We start from the raw sequence: 20400 nt of genomic DNA, 5'->3' as shown, positions 1-20400 counted from the left end.
AAGTGGAACAAGTTGATGTTTCTCTTCCTTTCTCTCTCAAAAAATAAAAAAAAAAGCCACTTGAACCTATAAATTTCCACTCCATGATTTCTACAGCTTATGTTTTATCTAGCAATTATGATTCTTCAACATTTTCGTGATTAGTATCTTTGGCAACCAATCTCACCTAGGTTGTGTCGCTGGTAAAACCCTTTATATAATAGAGGTTTTTGCACTGGGCTATCCTGTTCATTTCCTTACCCACCAAAGTAGGTAAGAGCAAGAGGGTTGTATTGTGCAGAAAATATTTTGGAGGTATAAAACAGCTAAGGTTTCACTTAACTTTTCAGAAAGTAATTGAAAGTAACAAAATTGGGTTTTATTAGTCGACTACAGTCACAATACAGTCATCGTAGATCTCCCCTTCTGTATTCATCCCGCCAAACACAAAACAGAGCAGGGAGCCAGTCTGACTTTCCTCATGGGAGTCGCCGCCTTGGGTCACGCCTTTGTCAGTGGGATCCCCTTTCTCAGCATCACAGTTTCGAGTGGCAGCGTTTGAATCTTCCTCCTCAGAAGTGCACATCACTGGCCATGGAATGATACACATGGAATGGTCCAATCGTCCAGGGGGTAGAAAAGTATCAAATTTAAGTAAGGTCCAATGCTGCTTTTCTAAGGGGGGTAAAAAAGGTTCCGTGTTAACAAATTTCCAAAAATGCTCTGGTTTGCTGTATCACCTGAGCCCCAAAAGATATAGGAAATAAAAGGAACAATAACAAAAACTAACGGCAGTGTTACTGCTTTGATGATGTAATTTCCTAAAAGTTTGGTTTTTATTCCCTTGGATTTAGATGTGGAGGGACCAAACTGAAAAAGTGGCACTTTCTTTTTTTTTTTTTTGTACTTAAAAAAAAAAGTCATGTTTGTTTATAAAGACCCACAGGGAACACCTGCTCACCTATGTGATATTGGTACATTGTGTCTAGAGCTCCTGTGGGAGTCATCCCTCCAAAGATATACAGGTGTTTCCGGACAGCCACAGCTGAGTGGGCAGCACAGCCTGGGGGAGCTGCTCCAGTGGGACTTAGTTTCTGCCACTTCATGTCACCTGCCGAGAGAAAGAAATGGGGACACTATGGCCTGGAACGTGGTTTCAAACCTATCTGTCAGATTCCCGCAGTTCACAAACCAATCACTGAATGTCATTGACTAGGAGCTCTGAGAGGTAAAACAGCAAGGTTAGTGCCCATAAAAATGAATTGGGGGAATGTGAAGTCCTGTTTGGGTCATCCAGAGAGGGAGGAATACTATGTATATTTTTAAATTATTTATTTTTAGAGGGGAAGGGAGAGAAAAAGAGGGAGAGGAATATCTATGTGTGAGAGAAACATCTCTTGGTTGCCTCTTGCCTCCCAACTGGAGACCCAGCCCATTACCCAGGCAAGTGCCCTGACTGGGAATTGAACCAGTGACTTTTCAGTTTGCAGGCCGGTGCTCAATCCACTGAGCCACACCAGCCAGGGCAGCCCAGTTGATTCTGATGTAGGTGATGTTCAGAGCACACTAAGGAATGTGATATTACCTTTGGAGCCCAGAAGTAGGTGAGGTTCCATGTGCATGCACGTATGTGCACGTTTTAAATACTAACAGTTCCATAGAAAGCAACTCTGCAAGTCTAGCTAGACACTTTAAATAATGAAACAGGATTAGAGAGGGAAAGAGATTTGTCCAAGATCCCACAGCTAGCGAGTGGCAGAACTGGACTTGTACTCAGGTCTGACTCCAAAACCTGTGTTCTCTATACTGTAACTTGCTGCCTCAGCACCTACTCCCAACCTATGTTTGCAGGGATATTTGCATCTTTTCAAACAAGTATTTAAAAAGGCAGCATATCATTGGATTTTAGGTTTAGAGAATTATGTGGATAAAAAAAGAGGAAGTTCCTCAGCACAAAAGAAAAGGACTTTCTTTTTAAAAATAAGCATTCAAACCTCTTTTCACTGCCTATAAGAAATGCTTCTGTGAAAAAAAAATTTTTTTTAAATATTTTTTTTATTTATTTTTAGCGAGAAAGGAAGGGAGGGAAAAAGGGAGAGAAGCATCAGTGTGCGAAGAGATACATTGATTGGTTGCCTCTCATGCACCCCCAGCTGGGGACCTGGCCTGCAACCCAGGCATGTGTCCTGACTGGGAATTGAAATGGTGACCTTTTGGTTTGCAGGCCGTCATTCAAGCCACTGAGCCACACCAGCCAGGGCTATGAAGATATTTTTCACCTGTCAATTCAAGACAGGGATCCAGAGTTAGAAAATCACCCAGTCCAACCAAAATTCTAGCCAATGCAGGAATCCCAGCCAATGTCACCTGGCCTCAGTTGTTTCCAAACCAGGGAACCCATTGTTTGGCAAGGTGGCTGGACACACTGTACAGCAGTTCTCATGCCTTCTGTTCCAATTCCTGTAGTCTGGACCAACCCAGAACAAGTTCATCTTTTCATCCTTCTAGTCCCTAATAGATACGCACTCATCGCCCATGACACTGTGCTAAGTGCTAGAAATAAAATGGGAAACAAAAGAGACCAAGTCCCTATTCTAAGGGAGCTCACAGCCTGAAAGAATGACCCAGAATGAGTCCAGGCTCTCCAGGGCACATCAGCCCTTCAGACACTTAAAGACAATTGCCATGTCCTGTTCTTGCTCACTTTCCTCTTCCCAATGTATTTTAACTACATAACATGACAGTTCTGTTTGTCCACCCCCAGACGACACTCTAGAAGTTTTTTATGCCGTTCATGGACATGGGGTTAATGGCTAATGCCTGAAAGAAATCCAGCTGAGGAACACAAAGTATAATTTTAATGAAAGTGCAGGGTAGTTGGAAAGAGAAGAGATGACAGCTAGGTACGTAGCAAATGCTCAGGAAACAATTGCTTTTATTGTCATTTATTTATTTGTTTTAAAATTTTATTTATCTTTTAGAGAGAGGGCAAGGGAGGAACAAAGAGAGGGAGAGAAACATTGATGTGCAAAAGATACATTGATTGGTTGCTTCTCGCACACCCCCAACTGGGGACCTGGCCTGCAACCCAGGCATGTGCCCTGACTGGGAATCGAACCGGCAACCTTTTGGTTTGCAGGTTGGCACTCAGTCCACTCAGCCACAGCAGCCAGGGCTTATTACAGCAGTCCCTCTCTATATCACAGTTCACTTATCGCGGCCTCACTGTATCGTGGGATTTTTAAAAATATTATATTTAATTATTTATCGTGGATTTTTCGCTTTATTGTGCGATTTTGCGGTACTGTATACATATGTTGTTAAAGTTAAGTAGGTTTAAGAGCGTAGAATATGTTTAAGAACATAAGTAGTGTTTATAATAGTGTGGAAAACGTTAATAAGGGAGTGGGAAAGGTTAATAAGGGACTGGGCACGGTTTATAAGTGTGTGGGAAGGGTTTATAAAGCCTTAAAATGTATATAAATACTAAAATAAATGTAAGGTTCCTACTTCGCGGATTTTCACTTATTGCGTGCGCGGGGGGTATCTAGAACGTAATACCCGCGATAAGTGACGGAATACTGTATTTATTTTTAGTAGTATTCAGGCCACATTTGACAGAATCTAGTGAAGATTCTTCTGGCTGGTCAAGTTACCTACACCTCAGATCAAGGTTATATTCTATCAAAGCACATTTTACTTAATTTTAAGCAGACAAGCCCCCATGCCCTCTACCTTACTTACTTATATCAATGCAATGAAGATCATCATAGAATTTGTCCCCTGCCAAGCCTCCATGAATGAAGAGCTTCGACCCTGCTGCCACCATCACATGACCATGCCGGGGGGATGGAGGTTTTCCAAGCGTCTCTGGCTGTGACCAGGTCAGAGTGTCTAGAAAAGTAAATTCATTGCCATCAGATGACAAAGCTATGAAGCAAGAACACGAGAACTACGCCCAAGTCTCACCTCCCAGAAAGCAGACCCTCCAACCAGAAAGTGACCTTGGGGTCATTCACTCCGACTTGCCAACCCAATCCAGGCCCCCCTCTCTTTACAACCTCTGCTTGGACACTCCCGGCACTGGAGGGCTCACTGCCTAACATGTCTGCTCCTTCTATTGGGCATGAGGAAATTGTTCTTGGCTTTGAATGAAAAACAACCTCCCTTAAGCTTCAACCTAGGCCTGCCAGAGAATTAAAAAGAATGAGTCTGCTGCTTCTAAGGAAGGCTTTCCGAGTGTTCTTTTACTAAAACAATATCCTTAAGTAGGCATGGTCACTACCTCTGTTTACAGATTAGCAGACTAAGGCCTAGAGAGATTAAGTAGGCTAAAGTAATGCAGAAAGTACATCTCAGATCTGGTCCTGAGTCGGTGTCATGTGGCTTCTAAGTTCATGCTTTCACCCACCAAGCTCTAATCTTGCCCCTGCAAAAGCAAGCTGCAGAACAGTATGTACAATTTGAGTCCATGGGTGTGTTTTTAATTTTTATTTTAAATAAACCTAAGGGTTCTTTTAAAAATTTTTTTTTAATTTTTAGAGAAAGGGGGAGGAGCAGGAGAAAGGGAGAAAAACATTGATGTGCAAGAGAAACATCGATCAGCTGCCTCTGGCACGCCCCCAACTGGGGACCTGGCCTGAAACCCAGGCGTGTGCCCTGACTGGGAATTAAACCAGAGACCTTTCAGTTTGCAGGCCAATGCTCAATCCACTGAGCCACACTAGTCAGGGCTTTAAGTTTTTATATAATTTCAAAATTCATACATGTTCATATACACTTACGTGCATGATTTATAAATGCATAGGAAAGTCTGGGAGGAGAAATTAGGAACTGCCAGCAGTGTCTACCTCTGTCTGGAGACTGGGAAAGAAAGGCTAAAGGAGGAACTTTGGCTTTTTTACTTTGTGAACTATACTGTTCAAATTTTTAAAACTGATCATTTATACTTTTTAAATGCAAATTTTGCTGTGGGAAAACGATATCAGCTACGGGTTACACTGAAGAAGTCTAGAAGTGAGACTTTTGGCCAGGATGGCATTTCCTAACCTCTGCTTCCCACGTCAGGTAAGCTGTGACCTTGTAAGTGGCAGCCCCATGGTGCCCGCCCGTCCATACTTGCGTCAAGCACATGAAGCTTCACGTCCTGCACGGGCTGGGCGCCTCTCTCTCCGCCCCCAAAGACGTACAGCTGGTTTCCAATGACTGCCGAAGATGTGTGGAATGTTCTTGGGGATGGTGGGGGCGTGGTCACCTCTGGCGTGGTCCAAGTCCTAGTTTCTGTTCCAGAGAGAAGGGAGGTCCTAAAATACCCAGACTGAGGGGCCTCTGACCTTGACTCTGGGGCTGGGCAGGGTCACCTTCCAAACCCCAACCCCCAAGTCGGGCAGCATAGGTGAAGGCAGTGATCTCATGCCAAAGTCAAGGATGGGTAGGGAAAGCTTCTTAGAATTTCCCCGGGTAGACCCAAATCTCCAAGACTGAGAAGCACCAAGCGCAATTAAGAATGAGGTTGATTTGCTTTTGGGGGCCTTAACACATCCTCTCTGAGGCCTCCTCCGCTTTGCTGACTCCTGCCCCGTGCCAGTCACAGGAACCCAACATCTGCTAGAAAGCAAATGTGCCCAATTTCCCAGGATATGTGACCAATAAAAGAAAGTAGACAGAGTTTTTATGGTTTCAGTAGCAGAAATTAGTCCTTACTAAATAGCAGGTGCTAAATAGTGTATTAGTTTCCCATTTTACAGATCAGGGGATTAAGCAGAGATCAATGAAATCACTCATTTAAGGTGACATGGCTAATAAATGGTTGAGCTGGGATTCAAATTCTGTTTCTATAACACCAATATCTAAGTATCTTCCACTCTTCAGACTTGAGAATAAAATTTTATCCCCTGGGTAAGTGTATAGAAGCTTAGTTCTTTTCAGGATGAAGTGTGAATTTTACAGAAACAGACGCATTAATTGAGCACCTTCCCTGTGCAGAATCATTGCCCAGAGCACTCTGCCATCCCCACTGTCCTCACTTAACCCTGGGAGGCAGGCAGGAAGTATCTCTACTTTGCAGATGAAGGAACTAAATTTTAGACAACGTAAATCCTTTCCCTAGGTCACAGCGTTTGTGAGTAGCTTAGTAGGGGTTTGAACTCAGATCTGTCAAGACTCCGACACTCGCTCTTCCATAACACACCAGGGATTATTTCTTGCCTGGCAAAGTCTGTGCCTTTGGTAAAAGTCTTCGTCCAACACACAAAGTGACCCATGAAGCATTTGTAATATGTGTGGAGCTCAGACACGAATCTGGAAACCAGACAAGTCTCAGCCTATTTCCAAAGCCAAATAAAAATGTCTCTGTAACTACAGAGCTTGGGGAGCTTTCGGATCCCAGGGTCAGATCCTGGGTTGGTGTTGCTGCCAAGTCAAACGCCAACACAAATAATCACAAAGGAGTCCTAAGTCATTTGACTGACTTGCCTTAGCAACAAAAGCAACTAATGATTCACTTTCATTTTGCATATTTCTTGGGCAAGATGTCAAATTATACTTTCTAGGAAAGGAAAGGGATCTGGTGTAAAATCAATTCCTTTAATAGAGGCTTTACAAATCCTTGGTGTATTTTATTTAAATAATTGCCATCATTGAAAATCAAAAGGCCAGGGTAACAGATAAATTTCCCTCCATCAAACTATAGCTACATCAACCACAACAACCATTACTGAGTATTAACCTTGTGCCAGATATTGAGTTCATTTAAATCCTTGCCAAGCTTAACAATGTAGGAACTATTACTATCCCAAAGTGACAGAGAAGACCAACTATTGTGCAAATAAATCTATTGTTAATCGAGGGAACTAGGCAAGAATTGACTGTCATGTGGAAAAAATGTCCAAGTTACTAGTAATTAACAAATGCATATTTAAATATTCAGATCCAAGTTGTTTTGCCTAATTAAATGAGCAGTGTTTAAAAACAATCAATGCAATGTCAGTCAGGAGTCAAGCACTATTAAACACAGCTGGAGGTGAGCTAGAACAATCTTTCTGGAGAGCAATTGGAGAGCACCTATCAAAAGACTTAAAGTTGTGTTTCACTTCGTTTTTAAAAATTTCTGGGCATGAATTCTAAGACATCAACTTGAGATATGTCTTTGGAGGGAAGAGGTTCACTGCTTTGTAATTTATAATGGCAAGAATATGAAAATAGCCTAAATATTAAAAAACAGGAGAATTATGCTATTGTCATAAAATGGAGTGTTATTGCAGCCATTAAAAATGATGTTAACCAAGCACTGTTGTTAATAGGACATCATTTATGCGGTAATTATGAAATTAAAAGGGAAAAGGTGCAATAGTGTAGGGGTTAAATAGTATGAGCTCAGGCTTATAAAAATGCAGAGAAAAGACAGAAAGGAAACACACAAATGTTAAAAGCCTTAATATCATAGCATTGTGGATGGTTTTTGTCCACTTACACTTTTCGAATATTTACAATGAATATAAACTATATTTATTAAACTTTATTTTTTTCTTAGAGAGAGAGGAGGAGGGGAGAGAGACATTAATATGTTGTTCCACTTATTTATTTATTCATCAGCTGATTCTTTGTTTAAAAAATTATTTATTTGTTTGTTTATTTATTTTTAGAGAGGGGAAAGGAGAAAGAGAGGGAGAGAAACATCACTGTGTGGTTGCCTCTCACTTGCGCCCCCAACTGGGGACCTGGACCTGGCGTGCAACCTAGTCATGTGCCCTGACTGGGAATCGAACCAGCAACACTTGGCTCACAGGCCGACACTCAATCCACTGAGCCACAGCAGCCAGGGGCCATCAGCTGATTCTTGTATGTTCCCCAACAAGAGACTGAACCACAAACTTAGCATATTGAGATGATGCTCTAACCAACTGAGCTACCTGGCCGGGGCCTAAATTTTATTTATAAAATATTTATTTTAAATTTTATTAAAAAAAAAAAGAACAATTTTTTAACTAACAAAAAGATAAGTCCACCTCTCATCAGTGGTTCTGCAACATCTGCTCAGCAGATGTTCCTAAACTGCCTCCTCTGAGACTAGTCAGGACTTTGCACTTTTTGGCTAACAGAAATATATTTTATTTTATTTTATGTTTTAAAGATTTTATTTATTTACTTTTAGAGAGCGAGGAAGGGAGGGAAGAAAGAAATGGAGAGAAACATCGATGCATGTGAGAGATGCATCGATCAGTTGCCTCTCACACAGCTCCAGCTGGGGACCTGGCCTGTAACCCAGTCGTGTGTCCTGACTGGGAACCAAACCAGAGAACTCCATCCACTGAGCCACACCAGCCAGGACTATTGGCATTTCAGACCAGGTGATTTGTTATTGTGGGGCACTGCTCTGTGCATTATGGGATATATAGTAGCATCTCCGGTCTCCACCCATTAGGTGCCAATAGCAAACTGCCCCTCTGACCTCCCCGAGGTGGGATAACCAAAAATGTTTCCAGATATGGCCAAATGTCCCTTGGGAAGCACAATCACCACCCTGATCTAAGTTACAGGGTCTAGCTTGGCTTAGTCACTGACTCCCTAGAGACTTCAGAAAAGTCACTTCCCCTGGACATGGATGGATCACCCGCTTGGCATAGCTCTCCTCTGAAGTCTCTTCCAGCTTTGGCTTTTAATGAGTTGATAATTGTACACGTTACTAGGAAAACAAAATAATTCTGTTATTTTCAGATTCTACTAGAAGTTAAAATTCCTATTTTCTATGAGGTCAGCAAAGTTCAATGGATAATTCAGTACAATCCAAGTGGGTTTTGCTTCAGGAAATAAAATTGGAATTTTATTTACTCATTTAGGTGAATAAAATAAGTTTGGCTACTTACCAGGATTCAGAACTTGTAGGCAATTTTGATTTCCTGACTGGTTGGCACCTCCAAACACCCAGATGCTGTGAGGTGCACAAGAGGGAACGAAGCTGGCATGCTCGTACCGAGGCAAGAGGCCCTCTGAGGTGGTTAAGTTCCACTGGTGTGTTCCTGGAAAAGATTTCACCCAGTTTCTAGACTGGGGCTGCCAACTGCTTTGATTGCTTGGCAAACTTGGGGGAGGGCAGTGAAGAGAAGACGGTCAAAAGCATAAGTGAACAAGAATCGAATTACTTAAAGGGAACGTGGTCAAACTCCAGAAAGTTCTACATTAGACAGTTTGGGACTGTCCACAAACCCTCTTCTGTGGAAACTGCCCCCATTTTCCCAACCACAGGGGTAGAACCCAGAAGACCCGTTTGTACTGCAACACCTTGGCTTTCTAGCCTTAGCTGATTGGGTCAAGGGTAGCCACTTGACTCCAAATGGGCCAATCAGATCCTCCCTCCCAAGAGCTTGAAATTCAAAGAAATTCCTGGACTTGGGTGGCCCTCTTCCACCACCTGTGGAGAGGGAGAGAAAGCCAAAGTACAGAGGAGAGAAGAATGAAACATCTATATTAAGAAGCAGATGACCCCAGAGACAGTGAGGGAGAAAGCAGATTTTTTTTTTTACAGCTTTCTAATTCCTGCTTCCTCTCTCTCCTGAGGCTGGGCTGTATTTCCTGCCCTTGGATTCCTCCTTTTTTCTTTTTTTTGCTGGTTTAAAAGTTTCTGTTAACCACAACTGAATGATTTCTGGCTAAAACAAATTCACAGAATAATATCTAACCAATTAGTTATTTTGGTTAGTAAATCACTTACAAAGGACCTTCATGGGCCTATCTTGTTGAATCATTACAACTGCCACCTGAATCACTGTTACCGGATAATGAAGCCCAGATGGTTAAGACCGGTTAGCCAGAGTCACAAATCTAGTAAGAGGTGACAACAAAGATGTAACTGAATTAGGGACAGAAGAAACTTAATTTACTTTTAATTCTAGTGGAGGGAGTAGAAATCCAAATGCCTACACAGCAGTGGAGGTAATGCGGCAAACTGGGGCCCAAGAACCCCATCAATAGGTGGCAGCTCAGCTCCATATAATTGTTGCCACGCAGACATATAGGCCTACTGATGTCAGATCTTTCAGAATGGTCAAGAGAAGCCAAACCATTTCAATTTTTTATGTAGACTTCTTCACACTTGGTTGGTAGACAACTCAGATTAAAATGATAACAGCAATGTTACGTGCGCCTTAAGAAACATTCGAGGCACCAGTTTTCTTCTGCCATTGTGTAGAGTAAATAGTAGTTAACTTATTTGTTTATCCATCGATCCATCCGAATACTTATAAAACACCTACTCTGTGTCAAGTGCTATTGTTAGTGGCTGGGGATACAATGATGGGCAATATAACCATGTTTCCCGTTTCCAAGGAGCTTTTACGCTTATGGGGAAGACAGATGAGAAACAAACACGTGAGATAAGGGCTGTGAAGAGAGATAAGGATGGGGAAGTCCAGGATACTATGAAAATAGAAAAGGTGGCCGTGACTTTGTGATGTATATTCAGAAATATATATTTGACCTTTGTCAGTTCCAGGTACAGAGTTCCTAAAACCCTTGGATTTTCCTAGGAGGTAAGATCTGTAAAGGTGTGTTACGTAACAAGCCCCGGTCAATCACTCCTGAGTTTATATTAACGAGGTGACTTGTGAAAGCCTCTAAGGATGAGGCTGGTTGCCAAGGAAACCAACTCTATGATTAGAGGATGGAAACTTTTAGCCCCAGTCTGTACCCCCATCTCTGCCACCTGTATTTCTGACTGGCTGGCTATAAACCAGAGTTTCCCATGCTCCCCTCTCATCAAGTTCAATTAACTTGCAAGAGCAAGTCGCAGAACTCAGAGACACACGCTATTCAATCACAGTTTAGTGTAAAAGGTATAACTCGGGAGCAGCCAGATGGAAGAGATGCATAGGGCAAGGCGTGTGGGAACAGGCATGGATCTTCCACACCCTCTCCAGGTGCACCACTCTCCCCACATCTCCACGTGTTTGCCACCCGGAAGATCTCTGAACCCTGTCCTTTTGGGGTTTTATGAAGGCTTCATTACATAGTCATGACTGATTAAATCACTGGCCACCGGCAACTGATTCAACCTCCAGCCTCTCTCCCTGCCCTGTGTGTGGGGGGGTGGGGTAGGTAGGGCAAGTAAGGGAAGGTATCACTGCAAGTTCCAACCCTCTAATCACCACACTGGATCTCCCGGTGACAAGCCCAGATCTTTAGGTACTTTCCAAAAGTCACCTCATTAATATAAAAGACACTTACCACCCTCAATATTTAAGAAATCCCAAGGGTTTGGGAGCAGTGAGCCAGGAGCTGTGAACAAAGACTAAATATGTATTTCTTAGACATCACAACATCAGAAATCTGAAAGATGCATAGTAGCCAGATGATAAGAAAGGGAAGAGCCCGTCAAGCAGAGGGAATACTAATAGTATGTGCAAAAAGTTTGGAGACCAAAGTTTAAGATGTGTTCAAGAATCTGAAGGATACTCAGTGTAGCAAATGGGGGTTTGGGAAAACCAAGAAATGAAGCGGGGAAAGGCTTGAAATGCAGAGTGACACAGTCAGATCTGTATTTCAGACAATATTCTCTGGCTAGGTATGGAAAATACACTGTAGCGGGGGTGAACCTGGAAGCAGTGAGACCAGAGAGAAGGCTGCTGTAGTATCTAGTTGACAGATAACAATTCTTGGACTATAGCAGTAGCAGAAATGGACAGACCTGGATGAAGACAGAAATATTTAGGACTTGGTGATTACCTGGATATGTGGATAGAAGAGGAGATGAAGTCATCAATGTTTCCCAGATAAATATTTAATAAATAAATGGCTGGATGTCCAGGGCTCCATACAGAATTTTCCCCCAAACAAGGATGTACAAGTTGAGTGGATGTGTTCCAGGGATCTGCTGAGACCTTAGGGATCTCTCAGTGATGTTTATGTTCTTAGAGGAAAACCCTGCGGTCTGGTCTGAACTGGGGTTCCTAGGAATGCTCTGGTCATGGCCAGCAGCGCAAAGCCCTGCTGTCTGGTCACGGGGCACGTGCTCCGCAGCTGCTGGTCTTACCTAGATCCATGGTGTGCACATCTGAGAAGCTCCTGTTTGGATCTGCTCCCCCAACAATGAAGACCTTCCCTCTCTTGGCATCACCGACTGGGGGTAAATACGAGCAGCTGTGGCCAACGCGAGCACATGGGCTGTTTCCAGTGGGGGTCAAGGTGTACCTGTCAAAGGAAGGATGTATTCAGGAGGCCTGGCCAGAGAATAAATGCAGCAGTGTGTTTTTTCCATTCCTCATGAAATATTCATAAGAATAAAGGGCCTTATACAGACACAGACACTTTAAATTGTATCCAGCAAAGCATTATTTCCCTAATAACAGCACCCTCCATTTGCACCTAAACTTTGACTTTTCAATTTTGTCATTACTTTCATCTTACATTAACCTAACGGTGATGCACTGGGATAGCAATTGTCCGCATCTGGTACAGAGAGAAACTGACACCCAGAAAAGTTCAGTGGTGTGTCTGAGCACAGGATGGTAGTTCCGAGCAGTTTGTGGATTCAGACAGCCCTAGTTCAAGTCCCAGTTCAGGTGCTTTCTAGATGTGTGACTTTTGGAAGTCACTTTCCTTTCCGAACCGGTTTCCTTATTTGTGAAATGAAGATGGCAGTAGTTCCTATCTGGGAGGAGTAAGGTGAAGTCTTGTAACAGTGGAGGAAAAGGCTCCGTAAATGGCGGCTAGAGCTTTATGTGCCATCACGCAGGAACCTCCAGCCCCAACACTCTTGCCACCACCCAGGGATGCTTCCTGCTGTCAAGTAATACTCTCCAGGTTCACTGACTTTCAGAGCTTCTTCAATTATTCCTAAAGCTTGACCTGATGGAAGCCAATGCTAGGCCTTTAAAAAAGTCAAATACAGGACCCATTCTGCTGTCTGAAGTTATTCTGAATTACGACTGAGAAAGCATATTTCAAGCTTCCTGGTTGGAAAAAGCAATTCTGCTCCTATTTTTGAGGCCCTGTCTTATCTGACCTCTCTGGCTCCTCCCTCCTTCTTGTACCTTCTCCTTACCTAGCTGCCCCACTCCCTTCCCTTTTGGTTTTCTACCACTTTTCTGGCTGCTCTGTTTCCTTCTCTCTTTTCCCTGCCAGCCTTCTCCTAACCCTCAGTACCCTTGGATTGTCTTCTCCTCAGTCTATGTTTGCTTGCCTGATCAGTTTTACCTCTACTGAGGGCTTCGATTACCACTCATCTATATATGAGGTCTGTCCAGAAAAACTCCGGCCATTGTTTATGAAATGAGAATGGTTTGCACATGGATGTAACCTGGTAGCCAAGGAGAGTAGACTGGAATATGCATGCGGGAACAATGATGCCTTCGCTGCACTCCTCAGGGGGGTGGTAGATGCCCTTGAGTGAGTAAGTAGAGCAAAAAATCCACATCGAATTTTGTATTAAGTTCCAGCGTGCCTCTGCAGAAATCATTCAGATGATTCAGGAGGCCGCGGCGATGGGCAACTCGTGACTGGCAGCTTCATCATGACAACTGACCCGTTCATGCATCACATCTTGTGCAGTTCTTTTTGGGGAAATATCAGATCACCCAGGTGACTCAGCCCCGCTACAGCCCAGATTTGGCGCCCTGTGACTTCTGGCTCTTCCCAAAACTAAAATCGCCTTTGAAAAGGAAGAGATTTCAGACCATTGACGAGAGTCAGGAAAATATGATGGGGCAGCTGATGGCAATTGGGAGAACTGTGTGAGGTCCCAAGGTGCCTACTGTGAAGGGGACTGAGGTGTCATTGTCCTGTGTACAATGTTTCTTATGTCATCTTTAATAAGTATATCTATTTTTCATATTACATGGCGGGATACTAAAGTCTCCATTTCTTTTCCAGATCCCTCTTCTAATGTCCAGATTCACAGATCCCATTACCACCTGAATAATTACTAACAACACACCATGCATGCTGCTAACTTCAATACAACCCCAGTTCCACGTAATCTGTAGAAAACCCCTTTGAGGACAGTTCTAATATCATCATCTGAGTTTTATAACTAAGGACCCAAGGCTTAGCCCTTTGAGTGCCAACGTTGCTGTGAGCGATGATGACAAATTTTCCCAAAAGTCCCAGCATCACTCCCAGTGACTCTGTTTTCGATGGCTATAAATGTAAATAACAATGGAATAATTCGTATTTTATGTTTTGTTCTCTTTTTTTGTACCTCAGGTTATATATCAATATAATTTTTTCTCATGTTGATCCAAATTTTGAATTACGCATGGCTCTCAAAGGGTTAAAAAGGCTAAATAGCCCCAGCCAGCATGGCTCAGGTGGTTGGGTGTTGTACTGCAAGTGAAGGGTCACCAGTCCAATTCCTGGTCAGGGAATATGCCTGGGTTGTGGGCCTTGTCCCTGGCTGGGGACATTCAAGAGGCATCCAATCAGTGTTTCTCTTTCATGTCAATGTTTCTCTCCCTGTCTTTCTCCTTCCCTTTCCTGCCCTCTAAATAAATAAATAAATAAATAAAATCTTGGGAGAAAAAAGGTTAAATAATTACCCAAGAGCACAAAGCATCCAGATACATAATGAATAAGACAAAAGAAAAAAAAAAAAAAAAAAACCAAACCAAAAAACTTCAGGCCGTCACAGCCCTATGTACTCTTTGAAAAGAGAAACATTAAACAGATAATTTCACAAATATCCGTTTCATTCAATTGCACTATAAAGGAATAGAGGGTATAGAGCATTAGAACATATCATTGGGGCACCTTACCCTGTAAGGAGAGGTGGGGAAAGGGGACAGTAAGGAAAGGCTTCCTAAAGCAGCACCATCTGAACTGAAATCTGATGTATGAGTAGATGTTAGCTGGGCAGAGGGGCATGAAAGATGGAGGGGAAGAGTGATCCAGGCAGGGAGACCAGCATATACAGTTGCCGAGAGGGACAGTGCAAGGCATGTTAAGGAAGAGAAAGAAAACAAAGGATGAGTACAGGGATTTGAGGTTGGAAAGACAGGCAGGGACAGATCATGCAGGGCCCAGTGGGTCATTTTAAGGACTCTGGTTTTGATCCTCAGGCCAGTGGGGAGGTACAAAAAGGTTTTAAACCTGGGAATGCCATGATCAGATTTATGCTGTGTAGAGAGCAAGAGTGGACATAGGGAAGCCAGATCGAAGACTCTCTTCCAAGGTCCTGCTTCAGCACTGCCCCCCCCCCCCACCGCCCCCCCTGCAGCCTTGTGTGGGCCCTGCTTCAGCACTGGTCACATTTCATCACCATCACCTGCTTCGTCTGTAGCTCCCACTACAGTGAGACTATTCACCTTTGTACATTCAGCACCTACAGAGCAGCTGCCCCTGTCAGACCAGTGTTAATCGTTGAATGAAGGGTTGATTGAGCAAGCAGCCAAGAAACAGTGAAGCCAGTTTAATCCAAATCCTATTCCCTGAAAATCTTAACAATGAGTCTCAGCTTGAGGGGAAGACACAGTGTTGAAGCTGAGGATGCCAGATGGCCAGTGCCTTCCTCTTTCTGGTAAATGGATTTTAATAAAATCAACATCTGCTCTGATAATTGTTGCCCTGCTATCTTTCCTCTGAAGACCTTCTCAGACAGTTTGAGTCTAATTACCAGAAACTGCAAACAGTTTCATCTCTTCCCTTTTTCATAGATGTTTAAATATGTTAGTAAACTACTTATAAATGAAGCAAAAAATTATGTTTTTTTCTGTCTGGATCCTTCCTTACAGACCATGTTGCTTTCCTGGGCTTGTCTCCGGGCTCCAAGACTGGCAGCTGCTTCATGGTGTCCTACATACAAGAAAAGAAAGGTACTTTTTAGACATTTATGGTTATCTTTTATCTAAACACAGAACAAATTAGGTCATTGCCCTCATTAAAACCTTTCCTGTTAATACACCAAGTTCTAGGATCTGATGAACTTAAATAAGCATTACCAACCTTTTGATATAATGTTGTATTTAGGATGCAAATGTAACACAACTTTCTTAACACAATTACATAAGTGCTTTAGCTTAAGTTTTCTGTGTATCTGCAATTTTCATGGTGAAGAAGCATATATCAAAATAAATTTTCAGAGGTCAAGTTTATGCTTATCAAAAGATAAAACATTTTAAAAGGCTGAGAAATACAGAACTCTAGGATAAATCCTGGCCTCATCATCACATTCGAAGATTTTTGGTCTCAATCTTTTTTTCCAGGAACTTATCTCCACAATTTCTTGCTATATTTAGTTGTTCTTGCTATATTTATTGTACCTTTAACACGACAAGCCCTTTCATAACTTTTAATCCCTGCTGCTTCCCCTATCTAAAATGTTCCTTCCTTTCCTGTCAACTAGCAAACTCCTAGTCAGCCTGCACAGCCCCGTTCAAATGAACTCTCCTCCGTTAACATCAAATCACTTTCTTCTCCCTCTGAAGGTATCTATTAAACCATCATCATTGCAGAGATCGCCCTGAAAGCAATTAGCTGTGTTAACGTCTTTAGACTAGATTCCAGACGAACCCTCGCTAGACTAAAAACCAAGCGAGCTGGGCCTGTAGTATTCCTTCGGAGAACCTACCCATGGGCTCGGCATAGAGTAGGAGTGAAGGATGAGTGAATGAAGAAAACGGGTAATATTTCTGGGAGACGAATGGATAAATCCAACCTTGGCCGAAGCTACTGACTGCTGTCCCCAAAGCCTAAAAGCTCGGTGGGATAAACTTCGCGTGGGCGGGGATAACCCCCAGTCCCATCCCTGCGTGACAGCGACAGGAGATAGGAGAACAAATCGGGAGAGAACACGCCGGCTCCCTTCGGTCAACGTGCCCGGGCCAGAGCCGGAGGAGGGTCTCCCTATCCGGCAGGGGCCCACTCCCCTAAAGGATGCAGCCACCCCCGCCCCAGGGCCGCGTGGGACGACCCCAGGCCCAGACCGCATTACCTGCGGCGGCTTACGCCAGTCTCGGGTGTGGCTCCGCCCCAGGGAGGGCGGGGCTTGGGCCTCCGCCGCGTCCCAGACCCCGGAAGACAAGGCAGCCAACCGCTCCCCTCCTTCCCGCCTGCAGGGTCTGGCCTCCAGGGATCGCCCTTAAAGGGGGCGGGGAGGGGTTCTACGAACCGGGGCGCATTCTTGGGGAACCAAATAGGCTGGCGGTTCTCGGGGAGGGCCCACAGAGTCACTACACCAGGGCTACGGGGAAAGGATTTAAGAGAGAAATGCCGGGGCTTGGGCGTCTACTCGGATGACCCATTTCTGGGTTGTCCTAAAAGGGTTAGGACGTTTTTGGTTCCAGCGGCTGTTAGAATGTTTCAGAAAGAGAAAAATTCAAGCTTTGGCGCTTTAAACAGCTGACTCATTCCAGAATCAGCGCGTGGAACTAGGGCAGGAACGTAGGTTCACTATGGTGAACCAGACAGACAAAGGCCCTGGCCTCCTGGAGGTTGCAGTCGAACTAGAGAGATTAAACAGGAAAACAAATAAGCAGGCAAGGAATAAAAAGTTCATCAATGAGAGTACCTATTCTTGGGGAAATTGCTTTCTTCGGGCCTCAGTGTCGCCCCTCTAAGATGGAGCTAAGATTTGTCACAGGTTATGGGGAATATATGAGCTGATGTGTATGAAGTGCTCAGTGCCCAGCTCGTGGTGCAGAGCTGGTCCTCTGTGAAGTGTAAGGCTATTCCTAGCTATAAACCAACTGCAGGCACCAGTCCTGAGTGGGAAGTGTTCATCTGCATTATCTCTCGTCTCCACAGGTTCTCTGTGGCTTTCCTCAAAATGTAGAGGTGGCTCACCTACGTCCGTTTTACAGATCCCCACGATCACTTGGGAAGGCTGTTGCCAGTAACCTAGGAAATACAGGAAACAGCTAAGGAAGGAAACGGGGGCTCCTGAAGTATAGAGCTATGGTAGCATAGTGGGAAGTAGAAAGACACGCTTGAGTTCAAATACAGGCTCCAATACTAACCATCTAACACTGGTATTACCAGTTCATTACCCTTTACCAGCCCTAAATTTCCTCATCTCTACCATGGGAATAGTAATACCTATCTCATAGATGAGTGGATTAAATAGTGCAGGTGAAAAACCAACTTGGTATATGTTTTAGCTACTTGAAACCATAGTGAAAATTTAGTGATGAAATGGAATCTGAGGTTTGCAGCTCTCCTCACTGTTCAAATATCCTGTTTCAAACACCTAGAGTCTTTGTGAATTCTCATATTAATGGGAAAATTTCCACTGAATGTCTGCCAAAGAGGAGTTTAGAAGTGTTCAGTTATTCTGCTCTCCTTCAGCAAAGAAAATCAAGGTCAGGTTGGCTTTGCCATATGTCTATGTGCATCTAGATAGAGGTTTCTGCTCAGAGCTGTAGAAAGCTGTGATGTCCACGTCTTTCGGCTAGATCCATTTTAAGTTGCCACGTTGGAGTTGTGCATAAACAAAAATTAAAAGAGATTTGTGGGCAAAAGAGCAACCAGTTTTCATTGTGGGACTTAGGCTTTCAGACTAGAAATCGCATTTCAGAAAGTGCTGGAAGGAACTTTTGAGGTCCATTTTTATAATGGAAATCAAGGCCCAGAGAAATTAAAATGACTAACACATAAATGGCAGAACCAGGAGCTGATATCTCCTGCTTTGTGCAAGGCAGACTAATAACATATTCCAGTCAGTAAGCTCTGCACACTGTTTTGGTAACAAATCACCCAATGTGTCTATTAACTCTTCTAAGAACTCACTCAACACTCAGGGATGCTTCCCTCTCTCTGCTCTGGATGTGAACACTGAGATTCATCGGATGAGGTGGGTCTGTAGAATGGAGCTTCTTACTGCCAACCAGTTTGGTAATGTGAGGACTGCCACCTACTTTCATTGGAAGGGGTTACCATCTGCTTTCATTGTCTACCTGTTCACTGACGTATCAGCAAGGAAAGCAATGACGCTCATGACAATTTCCTTTTAAGCACTCTATTTGTCCTCCTTCCCAATTTTTAGCAAGTATTTTAAGTAGGATTCATTTCCATTACTGAGGTTCAGAGATGAAAAGTGAATTGCCAGCTTTCCAAGGAGGACTGTAATTTTTAAAAATGTCAAACAACAGTAGCATCTCTTTCTCACTTGGAATTGTTTCCTCCAAGAAACCCTAAGCATATTCTCCCTATACTTTTGCCCCCTAAAGTCTTCAATGTTAGCTCTTCAGAAAGGCCTCTCTTGGCCCACCCAATACTGGGATCTAACCCTCACCCTGCACTCACTCCGTACATGACATTGTTTTAAGCCCTTTCCATATGATAACTCTATTAAAACTCAGTACAAACCTATAAGGTAAGTACTATTCTTATCATCTCTGTATAAATCAGACACTGTTATTACAGCCTCGATGGTTGCATCTTTGTTTCCTAAAAGAGCACCTAACAGAAAGAAGCCACAAAGGACGCAGATGAGCACAGAAGCTACATTTCTACCCATGTTGCCTTTGTCCTCATTTTAATGAAATTAAAAATGCACAAGAATGACTCCCCCATCATATAGCACATATAATTTACCTGTAAGTAAAAATTAGTTACATTCACAACAGCTCCTTTGGCTTTCAATACACTGTACAGTTTTTTATTGTTTATGTTCTGTCTCCTCTACTATAATGTAGTTATTGGTTGAGGATAGGGATCTTTGTCTATTCTGTTTGCTAAATATCACAAGTGCCTACAACTGCACCTGGCATATGGTTGGTGTTCAATAAAAGCTGTTGAATGAACCGAATGTTGAGAGTATACGAAGTGCCCGGTCCTGTTCTTGGCGCTGAAGGTGCAGCAGAAACTCCCTGACCCGATGAGACTCACATTGAAGTGTACTTACACCAGTTAGACCCGTGTTCCAATCTAGGCTCCCGCCACCCGTTTCCTTTCAGATTTGGGGCAAGTCACTTAATCCCTCGGAGTCTTACTCTTCTATTAGTCGTTATGAGAATTAAACAGAAAAACAGCAATTAGATAGCATTTAGCATAATAACGCTTTCCTATTTGTTTCCCTTCCTTCCAGCCCGAAGGACTCGTAGCCTGACATCTCTGCCACAGATTTAGGAAGATTTTCACAAGGCTCAGGAAAGGTGCAAACAGGTTACTATGGCTAGGCTTACCTAATTTTTAATTAAAGGTTCGGGTGACAATGCTTAAATCGGTCGAAGCGAAGAGAAACCAGGGAATAGTTAGGGTCACCTGCTTCACCGTTTTGATCGGAAAAGCCTCGCTGGGTCCCCAGAGGGGAAAGTCTGGAGGAAGCAAACGGGAGGAAAAGAGGAGTATCTGGCCACTACTCAAAACTCTAAATCCCAGCCCTCCCCGCGGCAGACGACTACGGGTCCCAGCAGGTTTCGCCGCCTTCCCCGAGGGGCCCCTCCAGGCCCGCAGTCCCAGTTCAGCCAGACAAGGGGAGGGGCGTGCCGAGGGAGC

The 20400-nt window shown here is 43.5% G+C and overlaps 1 protein-coding gene across 3 annotated transcripts; it reads right to left on the bottom strand.

Moving 5' to 3' along the window:
• Positions 1–336: 336 nt before the first annotated feature.
• RABEPK (Rab9 effector protein with kelch motifs) lies at positions 337–20128 on the bottom strand. 3 transcript variants are annotated; one of them, XM_090274718.1, is made up of 8 exons: positions 20088–20128; positions 15701–15759; positions 12005–12162; positions 8844–8996; positions 5098–5259; positions 3724–3873; positions 941–1090; positions 337–654 (listed from the first exon to the last, which is right to left on the bottom strand). In XM_090274718.1, exons 2-8 carry the CDS (start codon positions 15751–15753, stop codon positions 362–364), a joined length of 1119 nt encoding a protein of 372 aa, XP_090130844.1. In that variant the 5' UTR covers positions 15754–15759; positions 20088–20128; the 3' UTR covers positions 337–361. The 3 variants fall into 3 exon arrangements, with proteins under 3 accessions (XP_090130844.1, XP_090130843.1, XP_090130842.1); XM_090274717.1 differs by lacking the exon at positions 20088–20128 and adding an exon at positions 16898–16948; XM_090274716.1 differs by lacking the exon at positions 20088–20128 and adding an exon at positions 16535–16830.
• Between the last annotated feature and the right edge of the window lie 272 nt (positions 20129–20400).

Source organism: Furipterus horrens, unplaced genomic scaffold, assembly GCF_987537825.1.
Source record: "Furipterus horrens unplaced genomic scaffold, mFurHor1.1.pri manual_scaffold_4, whole genome shotgun sequence".
Lineage (NCBI taxonomy): Eukaryota > Metazoa > Chordata > Mammalia > Chiroptera > Furipteridae > Furipterus > Furipterus horrens.
The sequence above is the reverse complement of the archived record's forward strand: the minus strand, read 5'-3'. Positions and strand labels throughout refer to the sequence as shown.